Genomic DNA, 22,190 nt, shown 5'->3' with positions numbered 1-22,190 from the left:
ATCTTTGTGAAAACAAAAGGAAAAAGAATCTATTGCTGCTCTATTTTCCCAAAATTAACTGAATGATATAACTGGGTAAATCGTTTTCAGATATTAAAATGTCAGTAGCTAAGTATATGTGTATGTGGATATATGTGCTTCATGTTGAAGCACAAGGAAAAGGCATAATCAGTGTTTTAGCACTTTTTTCCCAGAAATTCAGTCATGAACCTTGCCAAAGCTACATGCTATTCTCATTTTTATCTTTAAATTTTTCGAGGTGGAGATTTTGGAGTCTTCCTAGAAATCTTACCAACGCTTTTCCAGATACAGACCCACCCTCAAAGGCCAAACACATTATGATAATTATTAGACAGACATGGTCTAGATTCTACTCATTTGTTAAACACAAGCAATTTTCTCTTCTACAACACAGTACTCTATTCTTCCCTATAATCATTAAGCTGAAGCAAGGACTTCTTTTTGAGTATTTGGCATCTTTTGGCCTGGAATTGATGAAATAGTTGGATAATGGACAGGATTTTACGTAAGCTTGGAGCGAAGGGAATCCATAACCATTGCTACAGATAGTTGAACTGAAGAGTGAAATGTTACAGTTAACAAGTAGATTACTGCTCCTTGCGTATCCTCATTATTTGTACATGAAATCACTGTGATTCATATCATTGTCAACCGCTGGTAATTCTCTGTGTTTTGTTCCAGTCTCTTAGAAGCCAGAATACATTTGTTTGATGTAACTTGGTATTGCAGCAAAGTTGAAATTCTGGAGACCTTTTAGCAATGTCAGTTAAAACTACCTTGAATTTTGTATGTTAATTTCTTGAGTGAGAGTTCAGATGTATACGAGAGTCTCTATCTGTGGCACTGTACTTGGAAAACCTTTCTTTTCTAACTTTTTGGGAAGCCATTTCAAATATCTGTGTCTCTGCTTTCTTTATTTTTTTTATTAGAAGTTAAGTTAATTTAGGAGGTTTCATGTTGTGCATTTTTACATCACCAGTAATTATGCAATTTTATTGATTTTATTTTCTTCTTTAGTTACCTCTGCAATACAAGTAACAAATATATGCAAGCATCACTTGTCATGAAGTCTTTGAAATATCTTAATTATGGTTATGATAAACAACACAGTTGTTGAATATATTTATTTTAAAACAATTTGATCAATTTCTTGTAATTGTTGTTCACGAGCTGATTAAATCATATATTTATATCAAACTATTTCCCAATAACTGTTCTCTGTGTGTTAAATCAATACATTTTCCACATTTCCACTGAATTGTTGAAATGTCAGAAAGATTCCGTAATCAGTTCTGCAGTCCATATTACAGAGACTGAAGACAGGCTATCTCGTGATTTATAATAAATTTGAAAGAACTTTTTCCTGTCACTGGAATTGGAAAGCTGTAATAGATTAAATTTCTGCTGTGGTGTTCCTAGCATGGCCCCAATTTAGTCGCACTCAAATTAGCGTCAAGTTTGATGGTTCTGCATTTCCCACCTCATGTCAATTATAACGTAGTTGAATAGCTACGTTTTCATAAACTGCTGGTTAAAAATTAATGGATTTTTGCCACTTAAAAGCTGAAAAAACATTTAACTGAGGAGCAATTGCAAAAAGTGTGTTTATTCTTTTTCTTTTTTCCCCCGAGAAAATTGCTAGTAAAATCATAGTGGAAATTCTATTAAAGTCATGCTAACACAATACAACTTCATGATTACAGTGATAACTCTGAGGAAGATATTAAGGCATCTGCGCTGATAAATGTCCATCTTTGATACTTTGAGTCTATTGCTGAGTAAGAATGAGAAGGTTATGGATCATTTTTTCAGTTTTCCATAATGGGTCTCAATTTTTATTGAAAGTCCTGAAATCAACATCTAATCAGCCAAGAAATGCAAGTTGTTCAATTTATTCTTGATTGCAGTTTAAAAACACATTTTTTTCTGTTTTTGACAGGTGGAACACTGAAAGAAGTCTGGAAGCTTACAAAAAGATTTAAATGTGTTATTCCTGTGAGATCCACAGAAGAGAATCTTGAATTATTAGATCTTTCAGCTCCTTTTCTTTTACAAGGGAACATAAAATATTATGGGTAGGTTAAAAGCATTTGTTGATATTTTAGTAGTTGCAGTAATAGGTAGAGATCATTATCGTCGGTAGTTCAAACCACAGTGCTCAACGGGTAACTTGTACAAAGATTCTTTGATGCAAAATATGTAACATGATCAGCAGTACTGAGATCAGGATGAAATGTCATACTAGTACCTTGTATCAAAGGACTCAACTGCAGTTGGACCTTATCTTGCTCTATAAATCTTATGCCCTTAATTACACAGCACCCCAGGTTCAGTCTTGCGTGTGGTGTGTGGTTAGGGCAGTATACTACAGAGATGTAAATGCGCATGAGTCTCTTTAGGCTGCAAAGTGCCTAAATCTTACACTTTTAGTCCAGATCTTCCATTTTTGGGCTAGAAAAATACCATTTTCTGGTCTTACTCATTAGATCGAAGTCAAAACATATGTTGCTTTGAAACTGTGGACTTGTGTTTTGTGTTTTTTTTATGGATAATATTTAAATAGAGACCTAGAAAATAATTTCACGCTGTCAATCCATGTCTCATTCTCTCTCTCATTCCCAGTGTTGGGAAAGCTTGGGTTTTGGAAGAAATACAGGGGTTTGGACAGCCTTTCCTCACCATTTGCCATTTTTTGAGATCCACGACACTTCGAAATGTCTTACCTATTTGTAGATGTCAGTCGCTGTAGGGGCAACTTCAACAGGTTTCTGAATTCCACAGTTCCAGGGCTATGCAACACGGTACACCCATCTAGGTGTGGTATCTGGGCTGTGCCATGCAATACCAGGTTCCTGCTGAAGGAGGGCTAGCAGTATGATCTCCCGGTACGGCACAGCAGCATGTAGTTACTGGGCTCAGAAATACCAGTCTACCTCATGCAAGCTATTGAGTCCTCCTTCTCAGCAGTACTAATAAGCCTTCAAGCAGAGGGCTGTGTTGCACTGCTTCAGTCCCATATGCAGTAAGACAAATTCTGTGCAGAAATATTGGATGTTTCACATGAACCCTAAAGCTTCCTGTAAGGGCCTGATACAGTGAATGCACATAATTATTTCTCTTTGTTATATATTGTTTTGACCTTTCCAGATATTTACCCAGCTACACACAACTCACCTTCAGACATAGTTCTCTGTTTAAATGGCTCTATTGTAAAAGCCAAACTCTCTGTAGCGTATTCCATGATTGTTTATAGATATTTAGGAAGGAACCTCACAAGGATGTTGACATTTCAGAGCTTTGTTCCACGTGCTTTTTTTATCAGTACTTAGCGACTTTTCACCAATACTTATCAAAGGTTAAAAACATTCTGTATAGTAGAATGGAAAGCAAAATTATTTTTGCTCTAGGAATGAGCTTGAATACCTGTGTAAATATTTATGTGTGTGTGCCTATGCATGTATATTCATATATATATATATATATATATATAAAAAAAAAAAACCAAGCACACACTTGCATATAAAACCAAAATTCACAGCTAAGTTACTTTATTGGAGTTTGGGTGTTTTTTTAAAGGAAAAAAAGTAACTTAATTAGCTTGGCTTTATATCACTTGAGCAGAACTAGTGCTATTGATTTTTATGACGTTTTGCATGTAATTCTAAAATATATTTTTGCACTCCCACTGAGTAAGGAAATCAGATTTTTATTTTAATTCTGTGCAGAAAGCTTCTAGTATAAATAAATCAGTGTTTGGTTAGTCTCAGTATCTTGTTTTAAATGCTAGGTGCAAGCAGTGTTCAACTCCAAAACCTATCAAGGGTCTAAGTTCCATTGCAGCAGAACAACGACCATCATGGGAACCGACTGAAATAGCACAAGGTCAGCTGACATCATATTGTCCTGAAATAGTTTTGTGCCTTGATTCTGAAGTGTTTATATGAAATAGTTTGATTTCTGGCTTGCAATTTTGTGCAGAAATATGCAGAATGCATAACCACAGTAATTTGTGGTTATGCTTGAGTATAGAGCTGTAAAATTTATTCACCTTTTACCAGTTGAAAAAACATATTTCCTTTTGAAACCATTACAGTATGAATTAAAGGATTTTATATGTTGAATAGTTTTTTCTACCATAGGTGTCACTAGTAACACCTATCATAGTACTGATGTGATTAATTTTTTGTTGCGGATGTCATTTTTAAACTGTGTACTTGCTTGCAGCCCTAGAAGTTGGTCTTGCTTTTCCCTTTGAAGATACAGTTTTCCTGACCTGAACTAAAGGGAGTCTTATTTAATGACTAGTACAAGTTAGACTTTTATCTTCTGCAAGCTTTATCAATGCTAAGCATATTTGAGAGAGTCTGCATGAAATAATATTCAAATGAATGGAATTATACCATAACATATATGTGTGTGCCATGCTTTGTGTTTTCCTTGTGTTACTTTATGTAGTCAACACATTCAAATGCTGGAGGTAAAATGGAGCTTAAAACTTCACAACACATTGAGGAAAAAGAATATTTTCATGTTTATTAATTCATGTTCTAATATATTAAGGTGGAATATCTAGCAGTATCTAAGCTTGGTAAAGACTTTATAAAAGAAAAACACTATTGAGCAATACAGTGATTCTCTTAAATAAACTGTCATGATTATATTTTATTAAATAAATGTAAAGTGATATATAACTGGCAGTGTTACAACACCTGCGATTGACATTTAATTCTCAAAATGAAAACAATATCCATTAAATGCTTTTTGGCATTTAAATTATGTATATTATTCTTTTATCATCTATATTTTCAGACTAAATGATAACCTGCAAGTATATCAGATCAGTTGAACATAGAATGACTAGCCAATTTAAATAAATGTACCCAGAAAAGACTAATGCAGAGTTGCATTAACTTTGTATGTTTAAGATATTTTATATTTGCAGCATAACAGTACTACTGCCAGTGAGAGAATGATTGTAGTCATTTACTTATGCTGGAATATTTTCAGAACTGCCGGCAAAGTTTTTCTGAATAAGACTTTGCCTGGTAGCTTTGAGTACCTCATATGAAACAAATTATTTTCCTCAGAAGATGTGTTTTCAGGTGAAATGCTATCTTATTTTCACTGAATTAAGAGCAAGTCTCCTTTAATCTTCCATGGATAAAATAAGAGGAGTAGGAGGATCCTACCAAGGTAGGACCTAAGATCTAAGCAATTACTAGCATTTCTTTTACGAGAATAAGTACGTAAAAATCTTTATGCATTTTTATAGACTTACTTATTAAAGTGTTTCTAGGCAAATTGCAATGCGCTCTCAAAATATGAACTACATTTTGCTATTCAGAGGCTCTGTTTTTTGGCCTGTCAATTTATACTTTTAATTACAATATTAAAAGTCAGTTACTATTAAAGGAGGGATATTGTCAGCTTCAGTTATTATGGTTTGTCTTGAATATCCGCTCTGAGAAACAGATCAATATTTTTTTCTACAGTTTTAGGTATTGAGCCTCTCCAGTATGTTTTCATTATGAAGTTTACACTGATTGATGGAACAGGAGCACTAAATGCGTACCTTTTTGATTATGTAAGTAAATGTAGATAAAGGTAGACTATACAGATTATGTGGGCTTGGTTTGTATTTGTTTTTAAAATAGCAAAAGTAAGTACAGGAATATTCATTCTACGTTGCCTGTGGTGTTTTGCAGGGACAGTTACAAGTGCTGTAATGTTATTAATATTGTCCATTAATGAAGATGCACAGAATGTAATTTTTAGTAATTTTTCAGTAAAATATCAGAGTATAGAATATGAAAATGTAAAGACAAAATAGAAGCTTGTAGATAGATTATTTGGTATTTCCATAGACTTTTATACATTTCCTTGGCTGAATTTCTCTTTTATCAGCAATGTTAAATTATGCAGCCTGAATGCTGTGTGAATGATGGGAGTGTTTCAGGATTTATCCAAGTAACTTCTGGATTAGCTCGAAAGCTCATTATCTCTTTTTTTTAAGTCTCGATAGAATCTATCCATTCAGTAATTCTTGATTTTTGTTTCATATGAGCATGAGTTAGAAGAAGCCGCCTTTTTCCTCTCTACATAGGCAGGACTTAGCTATAGCTGAACAGGTATTTGTCTTTGGTTCCAGAAGCAGTTTATTCAGCTACTTTGCTAACCTTAGAATTAACCTATCTTCAGTTTTCTCTGAAGCGACTTAAGACTATTCCTGCCACCTGAGTCACTGAAGAACGGATGGGTTCCCTGTCACTACACGCTGTAAAATTATTTTACCTTCTGAAGGCTAAAAAAACACCGTTCATTCTGTCTTCTTCCATATAAGAGTTGTTTTCATATTCAAGTTTTTTTTTCTTCCATATCAGAGTTCTTTGAAAACTCTAGCCATCCTCACTGTTGTTCTGGATTCTTCCCAGGTGGCCCAGATCTTCCTCGAAGCGCTAAAACAGTACCCTAGCATGAGGCATTGCCAGATAATGCTTCTATATGTATGCCAGATAATGTTTCTCTCAGTGTCGCGATCACGTGATTTCTTGTTTACTGATTCCTGGTATAATCTCTTCATCTTGGAGTAGAACCTCATCTTTAAGAAATTATTCCTCATTCTTTGTTTGAGCAGTTGATTTGGTTTGCTTAAAAGCAGTATTTTATACATGTATCTGGTGGAAAGTGTGGGGAGGTGGGTTTTTTTTGTCCTGATAGCTTTCAAGTTTGTCAAAAATTAATTCTCATTCTTTACTCCTGTATACTTGCAGTTGCCCCAGCTTGGTTTTGTCTGTAAACATAGTGGGCCTATTTGCTATTCCATAAAGCATGTCGCTGTTGAAAATTCTCAAAATCACCAGACTTAGGACAATCCCCTGCAGAATCTACTTTGAACATCTCTCATTTTGACAGTAAACTACCAATTACTCTTCAGGATTTTTTTATTGATATCCTTTTTACTCTAATTCATGAGCTTTATTGTTAGATTAGTAGTTTGATGCATGAGGATGGTTTGAGTTATAATTTTTTTGTGATGCTGAAAGTGGAGGATTTCTGACTGACAAGAGCTGGTCTTTGCTTCCTACATCTCCAACTTAAGGTCAAAGATTTTTTTTGTTTTGTTTTGTTTTTTACACACACATGCATACACCAATTTTAGTTACTACCCTAAGTTTTGAGATGGCACGTCAACCATTTTGAAAAGGGGAAATAATAAAAAAGTTAAAAGAATTTGGTAAAGAAGAGAATTATAATCTAAAATAGATTAGTATTACATTGTACCTTTTGTCCCTCTGTGTGTTTTCGTCTCATATTTCCCAGAAATTCGTAGCTGGGAATATCAGGATCTTAGTAGACATTTGGAGTAATCTGTCTACCCAAGTGGAAAATAGTCAGTGTAGTGGTACCTCAGAGTTATAACTTTGTCCAAAATGGGACGGAGAAAGAATTCAGTTGGATTTCTCCCTCCCCAGCAATACTATTTAATGTGTATATATCTGCATATTTTCCACCATTGTACTAAATTACTTTGAATGGGACTTTGAAAGGAATACTCTTCCTTGATTAATTTTACGACTCTAAGTAAAAATATTGGAAAAAATTTAGTTGTGTTTTTTAGCAGCAAAGGAGGTCAAAGACTGCAATCCCTGTTTCAGCTACTCATCTTTTCCTTCTGCTGTCCTTTTTCCTTTTTATATGGAGAAACTAAACTGCAAAAGGAGGGTGGGGGAAAAGGTTTTAAACCATCTCTTGATGCAGAATTCCAAAAATCTCTATTTCAGGGTAGCTCAGATTCTTATCAGATACTGCTCAGCACTACAGTTTAGCTTCAGGAAAAAAAGCACAATTTCTTCTGAAGTGCCAGCTGCTGGCATTCCTGCTGGTGGTACTTCAAAGACAAGCCAATACCTTCCAAGTCTAAACTCGGGTCCTTCAGCACCACCTGAGAAGGAACTGGGCTACTTTGAAGTGCAACTTTACACTAGCTTCTAGTCGCACTTCTGTAGGAACACTCTGTTCTTTTCTTTCCTTTACTCTTTATAGGAAAAGTAATAGAAGGAAAAAAATCCAAAAGTTTCATAGTGACAAGAAGAATTGGAAGAGTGAGAGGAAAAAGTAGTTATCCGTGTCAATTTTGCTGCCAGATTATCTGATCTTCTGATCGCTTCCATTAAACATGTCATACAAAAAATTATGCAAAGGGACATTGTTCTGTATTTGTGTCTTTTAACAAAAAGGAGAAATTGCCACCAAAAACCTGATGATGAGTCTTTAGAGAGAAAAAATCGGGTAACAAACTTGGAAAGAATAAAATGGGAGTTTTGTCAGTCATGCTTACTGTATACAGTTTAAAAATACATAAAAAAGGTTTATTTAATGTTTCAGTGTTCCATTCTTTATTTTATGCCTCCATTCAGAAATGTATCTCACAGCATAAGCCTTTCTCCATCATTTCTGAAACTAGCAGAAAATGAAACTCAAAGTGGGGTTCCACTTGTATGAACCCAGGTTGCAGTGCCCCCTTGTTTTCAGAGGACTTTGTTTCTCTCGAAATGTTCTGCTCACTGCAGTGAGGGACTGTTGAGAAGGACTGACCATCCTCTCCGGCCATAAAGTTATGGAGGTTTATGAGGAATATATGCCAGTTATATATACAGACCTACATGTGTGCTTTGTGGGTGGCTGTAGTCCCTGAAGACTCCGGGGTACTGAAATGCAGACTTTTTTTTTTTCAGAATGTTTGGGTTTCTTCTGGATCTGAACAATTTTAGAAATATTTTTTTTGTTGTGTTCTTTTGTTGTGTTACCTATCTGAATAATTTTAAGTCCTTTTAAGGATAAAAGAACATGCAGTCAGGGTTCTGGCTAATGGTGTCTTACCCCTCTTCCAACACCTCAGACTTTTCTGTTCTCTTCCAGGAGAAGTTTTTCCAAATTCCTGCCTCTGAAATCTTAACTAATAATTTTCTTCAGCAAAAGATGCAGATGACCATGAATACACTCTGTCCTCCAGGAAGAAAATTAGGTCAGCTTGCCATTATTTGAAAAGGGGGCTGGGAAGGAAATGAGTCTTTCAATCTGCTATTGCTCATGCAAAGTCTTAAAACTAAGTTCTGCATGGGCAAAACTCAAAACAGAAAAATGCAGGAGTCTGTAAGAAGAGTTCCAATTAATTTGTTTTGATATATTTCTTTAATGGCAGAACTCTCTTTTGAGAAAGAAAAGTAATGGTTCAGTAGATTTTCATGTAGCATGCAGTGATGTGTGAATACAGTCATGTCTGTGCAGGCGGTGACATGTCATTTGTATTCATATGGAAGTTAACTAGAACACCCTTGCACTGAATGTCACAGCACATTAGGGAAAACTGAAAGGGAAATCAGCGTATGGCACATGCTTTGGGTGAGATTCTGCTTCTGAATGCACATGCTGATTCAGAGCATCCCTTGCTACAGGAAACATCCATGGAAATTGAGCAAAAACTTAATCCAAATCCAGTCACAGAGGTTTTTATGCAGTATTTCTGTTGTGGCAGAAAGTAGCTCTGCCCAAACCACACACATCCAGCTATATGTCTGCTGCAGCTCCAGCCTCTGGAGTGTGCTCCCTCAAAGTACCTGGCTGTCACTGACTACCACAGCCATGCTGGAGTCTTTACCATACTTATAAAAACTGGCTCTGTTGTAAAGGATATAAAGAATGTTTTCTTTGAGACTGATGAAATTGTCTCATTGAGACATATGGGGATGAGATTTTATTATTGGAAAGTCTTTATATGTGCTGTACTGTGGTACAACTACTGTTAGCAAGTGTTCGGGCGGGGGGGTGCCGGGGAGGGGGAGAGGCTTGGAAGATTGTCACTGAACACCATTTCAGATGGTGTGGGAAATTTTAAGATACAAATTGTAATTTCAAAATTAGTAATTAATTTTTCGTCCTATTAACTGTTGTATATAAGATCTAGCTCAACATATACTTCTCTCCTATGAAAGTTAGAAATTAGTATTAAATAATAATTTGGATTTTGTTTGTAGATGACTTGCCATGGCTGGAATGCTTCATCAGGTCCTATAATGTCAGAGATGCGATGAAAGATCAAGTCTATTACCAAATTTTTGACACTACAGTTGCTGAAGATGTTGTATAGTGATGTGTTGCTAACAGGAAGTAATCCAGTAAGAATCCAGTTTTGAGGGTTTTTGGAATCAGAGACCGTAGAAAAAAATCTTTGTTCCTTTCTTAGGAATTCAACCTGTATGTATGAAGTTTTAGTTTGTATATTAATGTGAATGGTAATTATGCTTTAATGTACTTACTACTTTCCTGGCATACAGCCTTGTGACCTGAGTGCAAGCAGTGGTGCTGAGCTTTTCACTGGAGGCTGCTTGACTCAGGCTGATGGAAGCAATCTAATATCCATCTGTCCTTCAAAAAGGCAGCGATGAGGTTACTCTAAAACTGGTGAGTTTTACTTAGAAATGTAGTCAGAATGATGGTGCTTTGTTCATTTCTGTATTAAAATAAACAATGGCAGCAGAGATAGGGAAAGGGAGCTCTTCAGTAAACTTTCTCTCAGACTAGCGTATGTTGCTGTTCTCAGTAAGCCAGCTTGACAGAGAGGTTGTCCATTTTAGACACTTCTTTACCTTTGCACTGATACGTAGACAGAACTCTTCCTGTTATTCATTCTAAGGTAACTGCTATGTGTACCAGTTACCATAGATTTTGTTGGAGTTATGAATGTCACCGTGTAAGAATTATCACTAAAATTAAAGTCAAGCCATGGAAGTAAGGTAGTGTAAAATTGTAAAATTAATATTGACATTCGCTAGATAATAATGATTTTTAAGGTGGCCCTATAGGGTACCAAAGTGGTTAGCATGGTTATTAGCTGGGTCTGTGTCTTCAAAGGCTTTCACATATCTGGCTAAATTTACTGTCAAATTACAGTGCCCAGATCTGTCTTTTCTGTCTTACATAATGAGATTTGATGACTAAATTTAGAGATATGGCACTGATCTAGTGATATCATAGTTTCAAAATACTGCTGGACTAGAAAAATTACTTGGTGTTTTTACTTTGCATTCAGAATTCCAAAGAACAAATTCAGGACATGTTTCGCCAATGATAATTAATGCAGAAATTCCTGTCAAATCAAATGCTTTCCATCAGAACAAAATTACTTAATATTTACAACAGCTGTTTTTTAAAGGAGCTCAGAAGTGAGATGGAATACTTATAGTAGATGACATTTTATTTTTTTATTTTTTCAGGGCTGTTTAGTAGATTATGCAATTTGTCATTTAAAATTTCATCTAAATATCTTCTGATGATTTTCTGTTACTATAAAAAATTATACTGGGTTTATATGTCATAAACCAGGAAATTATGTTCTTTATTGATTGGTGTATAGGAGGAACCAATATTAAAAGTGGTTTCTGAATATTTCCTTTAAAAAGTAGAAAAACACCCAACTTTGGAATTGAAAGAGCAGTTTACCACAGAGCAGTACTGCCTTATGAGAGCCTGCCTGAATCTGTGAATAAACACATAAGCAAACAATAGTTATAACAAATTATTAAATGGATATTATAAAATTTTAGACACTGGCCATATACATACTATTTCAGAATTTAGGAGTTAAATTGAAGGCAATCTATTTTACATTTCATGTATATGCTGTATGGAAACGTTAGAAAGGAAATGTTTTTATTTTTAGATTCCCGTTAACAGCTCTGATTGATAAGGATTTTTTCTAAATAAGTCTTTGTAAAGTAATAAATAAGAATATGTTTTGAACTTCGGTGTAAACTAAATCCATTTCCCCACATCCCTTGTCTGAGATCCTTGCCAGTAAACTCTACATACACATCACTTGATTTTTTTTACCACTGAATATTCTATTAAAATGTTTAATAAAGATTTTTCCAAATACTGAGGTTTTCTTGTACTTGACTTTAGTTCCTTGTTCATAAGACTGAAAACTTCATCATCAATAGCCTTCATTCAAGAAAGTGCTCCACATGAATGTTTGTATAGTTCATTAGATTGAAATATACATGCTTAATTCTCTTTCTAAATATAATTAATAGAAATAATTTTAATTAGTAGTGAAAAATTATGTATTTGACAATATCACTGTGTAGAAAGGAATTAGTGTGCAGATAGTTGAAAATGTTTGTGTCTCATTGGTAGCCTTTATATGGAGCAATGGAAGTCACTGAAATGGGACTCTGACCTTTAATTACTCATTCTGGTCAATGCTGAGGCCTGTGAATAGCTGACTGGTGGATGGAAATCTTGAGATAGCTGTGTTCTGATCTTACAGCACTGAGGGACCGCAGTTTCTGAAAGCTGAGCATCCCAGGCAGCAATGACTTTTAGCCATCACCAGCAACCTCCTTAAACAGAAACAGAAGTCATGTTTCCCTTGGTCAGTTTCTTAACCAGGTATGTGTTTTAAGTTTCTAAAACATCAATAAAAAGTCAAACCTCTATTCTCATAGTTCACAAAAATTACTGAATTAGATCATAATGTATATAAAGGCACTCAAAAGTTGAACCTATGATAGATCAGTGTAACATCGGTACACTCAGAACCAATGAAAACTCCTGGTGTCTCATCTTCTGCCAGCCACGCACATGCCAGCATATGGGGTAAGTGCATCAAAACATCAGCATCTTATTAGAAATGTGGACTAAATGGCAAATATGCAGGGAATGTGAAGTAGATAGCACGCAGCAATGTCACCACAGGCAAGGGCAAAGAATATCTGCTTGTAAAGGAGAAACTGTGAGGGAAAATACAAAAGCTATAACAGAACAATAAGGGAACACGAGCACATCCTTTCCAGTTACACAGGTGAATGCATAAAAATGGTAAAATTGTAATTTTTTACAAAAAAAAATTGTAAAAAAAATTAACAAGCATTTTCAGAAAGAAAATAGATGTGGAATAGTATTTTCAGGAATGCCTGTATGATTCATCTCTTTGAAGTCCTTGTTTTAAGGGGTTTTAAACACAATTGGAAGTCTCTCTAAAGTCAATTGAATCTAAGCTCTTGGGTGCCTCATGCTCTCTTGAAACTCCAACTGGAAAGACAGAATGTAAATAAATAAAGTATATTGCAGAAACACGGAGGCATTCCTGGTAGATGACCTGCTGTTCGGTAGTGATTGAACTTTCTCATCAGCTTTTGCTGTTATGGGATCCAGAGATTTACAGACAAGAGTTTGAAATGCTTTGCTTAACACTAATCTTTTGGCTACTGAGCAGCAGGAAGTGGGATTGCAAAAAAGACAGTAGAGCCCACAGGCTGACAAGCTGAGGTTTGCAACAGAAGGAAGACTTTATTGTGTTAACAGGGATGAGTGCTAAGCTTTTCAATACCACAATGTTTTACATCACAAGATCTTATTCATGTTAGGTCACTTTTTGGCCAAAGACACTGCATTAATACGTGAAACTGGCAGTAATTGGGGCACTGTGATAAGGGGCAAGGCTGAATATTGCAATGGAATTGTGAAAAACATTAAGCAAATATATATGTTCAAGTTCTTCTGATGAAATGGAAGCACTGCAGGAAATTTTCCAGTGGAGGAGAGGAAAAAATAAGAATTTACTTCAAATAAATATTATTCCAGGTGTACTGAACACTGAATAATAAGAATTGATAACAAGGAAATTCATCGGATGAGAAGGAAAAAGCAGTTTCAGAGAACAGTAGCAAAGGCAAGAAGTGATAGTAGAGGGTCTGTATGAGACAGTTTGCTGCAGTTCATATTCACAGCATTTCCTATACATGAAGTTCCCAGTAAGATCTATGGAAACATCCATCTGATGACGGATTACCAGATTTGCAGTGCTTGAAAAATGTAGAGCAGAATTATGTTATAATTAATGAGTTCATGTTTGTGGTAAAGCTATGGATGGACTTCACTCCAGAACAGTGCTACAGTGTGGTTTTCCTTCTTGTTTTCTGCAACAACTCCGATACATGCATATAGAGGTACCTCCATAAAACTGCTGCAATATTATCATTTTTCTGCATACACTGAGCAAATTGAAAATCTAGGAATAAATCTACATTTAGTAGATACTTGTTTTAATTTGGATTTTTGCAAGTAAACTAGGAGGAAATATGCTTAATGTGGAAATACACTCCAGAGAGGAAAACATGATTTTTTTTTTGTCTCATAACTGTTCTGTTTCACGCAAACCTTTGAGCATAAATTTTTTTCTGTACCTTTTCCTGTGTGTGTACAGCCTGTGGACTACCACTGGAAAAAAAATACAGTTTTGTGAAGTAAAAGCTACACCTTTATAACTAAGTCCATATTTAACTGTAATTTTGAAGACTGGCTATCAAGTAGCTTTGAATTATGGAGGTGTTACTTTGCTGAAAGCAATTTTCTGAATGGTGGCAGTTTAGAAATGCTGCTTGAATTTTGTGGGTAAAAGAGCAGCAAAACTGAACACTGAAATCTGCTGATCAGACAGATTTAAGTACAGACTTTATTCCTTCTTCTTCTGTCTACAAACAACACCTTAAGCAACTCAAAACCCCTCTAAAGCAATGTTTCAAATGACAAATATGATCAGTCACAGGCGGGATGTGTATTCCCAGAGGGGCTTTATTGTTTTTAGCAGGGGGATGGGTAAGGGGCTTGCACCAGACAGCAGTGTTTAATGCTGTTATTCTGGCATACATTCATATACTCCGTCTTGAAGGATACTCTTTTCCTATCACCACTTACTATGCTAAAGGTGCAAAATCCCATAAAAAACTGAAGCAGTTGCAGTGATTGAGTTTGACATAAACCCACAGTATAAAGAGATTTCTAAGGTCATCTTGACATGCTGCCCTTTGGTTTCTCATCATGCATAGGTACACTGGGACATAGTGATGTGCGTAAGCTCTCGCTGCCCATAAAGCTATGGTTGTCTTAAGGAGAGACGACCACTTTACACTTCCACTACTTGCTGTGTTTTGTCGAGGGCAAGGAGAACAGGGAGGGATTGCTTTTTCCTTACAGGTCAGTCAATGCATTTTAACAAAGTGCTGCTGGTTGGGTCCTTCTCGCAGGAAAAAGAAGCAGAAAAGAAAGCTGAAAAAGCCTCATTTGAAAGGATGGGAAAGGTCAGAAGTTACACGTGAAAGAAGAGTTAGGAATGAGGCATACCCCTTAAATATCTAACAATGCACTTCTAAAAATCAGGTACTGTAACTTGAAAATCACGATGCAAATCTGTTGACTGCCATGGTCTATATGATTTGGTAATTAATAATCTTTTGAATATTACTCCAATCTGTACATATGTGATTAACTAGGCTACTAATTCACCATTATGTTTTTAAACAAGTTTAATTCCTCTGGATCCAGTTATTTGAAATTGTTTCTATCCGAACTGAGAGGTCAGTTTGTTTTTCCTTTAAAAACTGAATGTGTGGAAAAAAACCAACCTTGGCAAAATTGCAATATTCATCATTAGCTAGATGCATTCTTGCACTTCACGGAGTGCCAGGGCCTGCTCATATCAGATCGCTTTTTCTGGCAAGGACTATATTACACCATGATACCTTGTAAGTGTACTTTTTCACAGCAAGCTTACCAAGGCATCGTAAAAATAGCAATAGTTTTCAAAGCTCGTTTGGGTCTTCTGTAAGGCCTGGGAAAATGTGAGTGTCCTTGGCCTACTTTTCAGTCTTGGTAAAGAGGTGGCTGATCGGATGCGATGGGGCAGGGAATTCTTAACTCATTTCTTAGTGGCTATGGCAAAGGTACTCAAGCCCCATTTTAAATATTGAGGTCATTGGCAAATATGTGTCAGGAAAGCGTAGAGCTGTACCAAATACTCCTGTCAAGAGCCCGTGCAGCAAAGCAAATCAGAATTGGAAATCAGTTCCAGTTGAAACTGACACAAGAGAAAATGTGACAGTGATATGTTCGCCTTTTGGTTAATTCAGCTTTGGGAAGAATTCTGGTATGAAACTTGAACCAAATAATAAATAAAAACTTAATCTGATGAAAAGTGTAATGAAACTAGTTGCTCAAATAGAGCAGTGACCTCAGAAGAGGGACTCTATTGAGAAGTGCTTTTTTCCTTATTAGAGATCAACTTGTCTTCCTTGAGTGTTTCATTCTTTAGGCATTTCTTCTTCGTTCAGTACAGAGGTTCCCAATCCAGTCCAACCAACTCTTGGATTTTCCATCTTATTTTACTGGAGCTGAAGTCTAGCCATCTATGTCAGCATGGAAACACCATGGCTTGGAGACTGTCATTGCTTTGGGATCTAGGAGGCTATCCTGAACATATCAGGTGACAAGAAATGTCACTAATATTAATGAATAACTCCTCCATGTAGTCTTTTCTATCTGTGGTGAGGCGGCTGGAAGACTGTTGTACAAGGAGTTAGAGAACTGCGTGCTCACTGCCGTCTCGCATATACAGGTGCACTCTGAATAGCCTGGGAGTGCTTACCAACAGAGTAATCCGTGATTACCCACGTGTATGCCTCTTTACTGTGGATGTCATGCAGCTGCTTTATACATTGGCATTGTTAATCTGGCTTACACCTTTCTCCATCTATACATAATAAATGCCTAAGTAACCGATTTGCATGTATTCAATACATATTCAATCATATGGATAGTGCATTATCTTGTGCACTTCAAATAATATATGCACTCTTTTGGAACCATACCTTTATTGAGATAAGAGTATTGGAGCGCACTGCCCAAGGGACTCATCGGAGCCGAGTCCCGATTCCAGGCTTGGCAGCTGTCGGTGGCTGATGAGTCTCCACCAAAGCGTGACAGTGAATAGTGGGCAAACCCCACCATGGACTGCAGTGCCGTGCAGCATGCTGTGACCCACAAGGAGGGGCTTCTCTGATTCTACAACAGCTGAACTTCCCAGCTGTCACCTTTTCTCTAATTTCTAGCTGCTCTCCCACTCCCCCTCGTCAGCAGGACAGGGAAGGAAAAACAACGGAAAAGCTCGTGGGTGAAGATAAAGACAGGGAGATCACTTATGGGCAAAACAGACTTGACTTAGGGAAGATGCCCAGCCCAAACCACAACATTCCTCATTGTTGTTCCTAAATCTCTTTTCTCTGAGGCGCCACCACCGTGGCCGCAGGGCTCAGCGGTGCCCTGGGGTGGGTGGGTTGGAGTCAGCTGGAAATGGCTGTGTCCGGCTCGGGGCAGCCCCGGCCGCTCCTCACAGAGGCGCCCGCAGCCCCAGCTGCCGGTGTCTGGGCAGAGACACCCATGTCCAGGAAATGTCTGAAATCTGTAGACCCAGGAGTGGCTCATGCACATAAGGACACTGATGTCTTGCTGTTGGTGGCTGAGATGTTGATGATTTTAGTTAAAGAGAACAGCGTTAAAATTGACAGCATAATAAATAATGCGGAAAGAAGTTTAATCCAAAAATTCTAGCCTGTTCGCTGATGGAGCAGGGCCAGGCTCTTGATGAGATGGGAGGTTTTGGTAAACACAAATAAGTTTGGTTATGATCCATAAATGGCTCGCTTTCCCAAATTAAAAGCAGAAATAATGTGGGACAGAAATGTGCGGTGTTCTACCCTTTTTTCCCCAGCTGTCTGAAAAACACATTACTAAACACTTAGGGGTATATTCTTCCCTGTACTAGATGCACACAAGTTAAATGGTAGTTGGCAATAGAGGACTTGGGCATTTTAATCAAGAGAAGAACTTAACGCTTAAGGCCTAATTGTACAAATAACCCATCTGTCTTGTACAGTGTGGAACCAGAGTGATATTTTTAAGGCTAAATCAACACCTTAGAAATTAAACATTCTGTTGCCACTTCTACCCAGCTGTACTTCAGGCAGTGGCACTATTAACCATTAACTCATCTAGTCCTAAGCGACACGCAAGTGGACGGAAAGGGCTTCAAATAATTGAGCAAATGATTATCACATCTCTTCTTTTAATGGTACTGGAACGACTTCAGCCCCAAAGGTGTATGTACTCACGGAAAGAAAACATGTAAAAGAAAGAATTGGGAAATTCTCCACAGATTTCTTTTAATATGGATTTTATTATTATTTGCATATATTGTATAATAAGTGCTTTTCATGTAAATAAGATCATCATGACAAAATCTCTAGCGTGAGGCTTTTATTCTTCCCTTCATTCTGTAATGGGAATCTCTTTGGCATATATCTAGAGGATGTTTAAGCTTTTCTTGTTTACGCTTATTGTTCTGGTTGCAGCAAGATGCTTTCAAAGGGAAACCCACTTTAAAGATACACAAATTGAGGATGATGGCTGAAAACAGAGAAAAGACAAGCATAGGTACAACCCCAGTAAGCCTTTTGTGAGTCCTTCTGCAGTACCATCCAACAAGACTGTGACGTTTATTTATTTGTTTTGTTTTGTTTTGCCATAGGCTCATTCATTTGGGTAGCCACTTAGGCAAAATCCAAAGTTAAAACCTACACAGTTTTTTGTGAGGCAGTGGCTATCATCCGGACAGTTCAGTCCCTTTATTCAGCGATTATCTTTTGCAGCCACTTGAGACACAAAGAGCATTGCGACACTGAAGAAGCTTCAAGGTGTACCAGTAAATTCAGGTATTCATTCAGGACAGATGAATGGAACAAGCGGTCAGGTGAAACTATTCCCCAGTATCTGAAGTAATTGCTAATATCTGAAGTAAACAACGTCCAGCTCTGAATGAAAAGCTGAGACCACCAAGTGAGATTCAAACACAGAACAGGAATGAAAAAATAAATTCTGACACAACGAGCTGAAAGGGAAGAAGGATTAGTCAGAAAAATTGCCTTTAGACAATCACAATAGCAACCATATTTCACTATAATTTACTTAAAAGAGTAAGACCTCAGCCTGAGCAATCACGTTATCTTGTTAGAAGTGCACCTGAAGCGTTTGCTATTTGATCTCCATAGACAGAAATCGTCTGACTCATACACATTATTTTTAAGCCAGTCAAGCCGGGGACCACAGCCAGAGTTGGGAATCCTATGTGTTGTGCCCCTCACAGACAGGCGTATGGAGACTGTCCTTGTTGTAGATTGTGCATACTTACGATCAGATGGAACACATAAATGAAAGAGATGAATGGGGGGGATGTGAAAGAAAGGATGTCAAGATAACAGTATAATTAACAAACTTGCATAGCAGCCTCAGGCCAGCTCATGCCCATTTTCCCAGAAGGGATGTCATTCCATTTAAAGTCCACCGAGTACAAGAGATTTAGTTTCCTTTCTTAGCTTTGCTACAGGTCAAGGTTTCAAATACGGCTCATCTCCCACTTGAGAAAGTAACTAGGTTTTCAAAAGCACTTTTTGAGAGCTGTTCAGGTTGTCTTTTGGAAAGCTGGCAAGGGTTTTGCCCAGTGATTTTGTTAGAGGCTTTCATTCAGAGCTCTGAAACACTAGTGAATTACTCCTTTTCCTAAGGAAACAGTCCCAAAGCAACAGGGAATCATGCACAAAATATGAAATAGATCGTTCCTCTGTGTTAAAACTTAGCAGGAAAACTATTGTATATGGAGAAAAACAAGTTTGATTAAAGTTCATCACTTAATACTTCTAAAAGAAAGAGAAAAAGCTCCTAACTTCTGAAATTATACACCAGAGTCTAGATATGTGCATAATGCTATGTGACTATGAAAAGTAGCTAAGAACTGGATCTTTACAACTTCATCTTTTTGCACATCCAAGTGAGGCAGGAATCAATTTTTGAAAGCTTGCCCAAGGTATCCAGTGCTGGTTTTCATTTTCAAGCAAGTTAAACACATTTTTTATGCCAGCGCTCTTAGAGTTTGAGTTGAAATTGCCATAGCCCTTCTTTGATTGCTGATGAGTGATCACTATCTTCAACATTTTATCTCTGGAAATATGGGGATGAGTCCTCTCTCTGCTTTCTTAAACTCAATGAGCCTTATTAATCCCTTGTGTAATTATGGCAATTTCAAAGCAGTTACACTACAGTTAGGTTGGACTACATCAATCGGATTCCTCAATGTATGACTCTTTCTAGATAATGGAATGAAGACCTAAACATATTGCACTTTATAGCAAAGATTTACTGTTGGCTTCAGACTGCTCCAGCTGATTGCTAAATAGACATTTGGCCTTAAAAACAAACACGCAGAAAAGCTTTCATGATGTGTTCAGTTTTGGTCCCTGCTATACAGAAAAGATGAGGACAGGCTGGAGAGAGTCCAGAGAAGGGCCACCAAGATGATCAAAGGACTGAGAAACCTGCCATAATGAGGAAAGGCTGAGAGAACTGGGTTTGTTCAGCCTTGAAAAAAAGAAGGCTTAGGGGAGACCTTATCACCACGTCCCAGTATTCAAAAGGTGGCTACAGAGAAGATGGAGACTCACTTTTTACAAGGAGTCACATGGAAAAGACGAGGGATAATGGGTACCAGTTACTCCAGGGGAGATTCCGATTGGACACAAGAGGAAAATTTTTCACAATGAGAACAATCAGCCATTGGAATAACCTCTGCAGGGAAGTGGAGGATTCTCCAACATTGGACACTTTTAAGATTCAGCTGGACAGGGTGCTGGGCCTTCTTGCCTAGACCGTGCTTTTGCCAAGGCAGGTTGGACATCATGACATCACAACCAGCTAAGGTGTTTCTCCTGATGATGACAGATGTTCACAAGAGATTCAGCACTGAAATTGCTGAATTAATTTCTACAATATCATAAGATACATACAATATACCTTAAGAACTGTCTTCTGAAAATTATCACCAATATAAAGGGAAAATTTGGTCCACACAAAAACAGAGTTCTCACGTAGGCCAAAAGCAAAGCTGTGCTAGAGAGTCCCTCAACATCCTGATACTGAATTTCCGAGAAAACACTTGTATTCAGATGTTGATCTGCAGACAGGAACACAAATATTTTACAGTTAAGTTCAATAAGAAGTTTAGTACTATGCATGCATCTCTATTGGACAACTACTACATAAAACCCAGAAACAGTCCAGAGAACAGAGATGCGGACCCTCTTTGTCCCACACGAGGAGAGCAGGAGGTCACCTATAACCTGATTCTCATCAGCTGGCTGCGAGCGCTCCACGAGTCATTTTGAGTTGAGATTGTGGGAATGCAAGTGTTTATATCGGGCTAATCTTGAGGGGCTGAAGTTCTTTATTGAGCCTAGTCCTTATCCTCTGACTTCTAGCTTTTTCATATTGAAACTTATTTCTTTCTACCTCTTCCTCTTCTCTCCTTTGCTGAACAGTGAAAGGCAAAATAGCACTTAGAAGATCTGTGCACTTTCCTTCATTGTTGAATAGAAAATGTGACTTTTTTTCCTTACCTACTTTTATTTAGGTAGGGTTATCCTGACAATATGCAGAGAAAGAGGTTTCATCTTTAATAAGTCTTGGGTTCATTCATCAGCAGAAACTGATGTATTATTTCTTGCTTCTAGAGGCCATTAAGAGCCTGGTAGCTCTTCCTTGGTGTCCTGTTCTACAAATCGTTTCTGAACTTTGAGAATTTCCCCATCAAAACCTTATAGAAAGAGAGTTTAACTGAGAATTTCCAATTTTTAAATTACAGTGAATGACTAGTTAGGGAGAAGAAGCTTTCTCTCCACACAAGCTGCTATTTTATTGGCAGCAAATCCACTTCCAGATTTATATTTGTGTCCAGCTGTGTTCTCCTACATCTCCTCTCCAAAAGTTTTTCATATCCTCTGGATTTGAGCATGGCAGCTCTCCAAACAATTTTTAAATGTCTTGCTCTAAACCAAAATTTCCTTAAAAAGAAATTTTAGAAAGCAATCACTTTATTCTATGTTATTCCACAAGTGCAGCTGTGGAAACAGTCACACAAAAAGTTGGGTTACCAGAACTAAGAAGGAGTGGGAATAAATAACAGAAATGGTGGAGGTAACTTCTTAAGCTGGATTTGCTGATGAGCCTGTAGTGACGTTTAAATATGTCTAGAAAGACTAAGTAGACAGGGCAATCCTTGGGTAGTGTTCCACAAAGTATTTGTACTTCTTTTCTGTTTTAACTCTTGGTAGGTTCTTAACATCTTTTTTTATTGGATGAAGTTGAGAGATCTATTAAAGTTTCAAAATTGTCTCTTAATTTCAGAGTGATTTTCAGAAATAATATTCTTAGATAATATCAGCCCTTCT

At 37.1% G+C, this 22,190-nt stretch overlaps 1 protein-coding gene across 9 annotated transcripts in view; it reads left to right on the top strand.

Annotated features, from left to right (window-relative positions):
• The window catches only part of POT1 (protection of telomeres 1), a 95,052-nt gene that overhangs the window by 61,857 nt on the left and 11,005 nt on the right, over positions 1-22,190 (top strand). For 3 of the 9 annotated variants that reach the window (XM_054201162.1, XM_054201154.1, XM_054201145.1), the window contains 5 exons: positions 1,961-2,096; positions 3,809-3,903; positions 5,514-5,605; positions 8,941-9,046; positions 10,056-12,317. In XM_054201162.1, the coding sequence (XP_054057137.1) occupies positions 1,961-2,096; positions 3,809-3,903; positions 5,514-5,605; positions 8,941-9,046; positions 10,056-10,168 (542 nt within the window). In that variant the 3' untranslated portion in view covers positions 10,169-12,317. Of the gene's footprint in view, positions 1-1,960; positions 2,097-3,808; positions 3,904-5,513; positions 5,606-8,940; positions 9,047-10,055; positions 12,322-12,349; positions 12,472-15,107; positions 15,567-22,190 lie in introns of those variants that run through there. The other 6 variants (XM_054201189.1, XM_054201198.1, XR_008466382.1 and 3 more) reach the window with 5 other exon arrangements.

This window comes from Rissa tridactyla, chromosome 1 (genome assembly GCF_028500815.1).
Source record: "Rissa tridactyla isolate bRisTri1 chromosome 1, bRisTri1.patW.cur.20221130, whole genome shotgun sequence".
Classification (NCBI taxonomy): Eukaryota; Metazoa; Chordata; class Aves; order Charadriiformes; family Laridae; genus Rissa; species Rissa tridactyla.
This window is presented reverse-complemented; position numbering and strand designations above follow the sequence as displayed.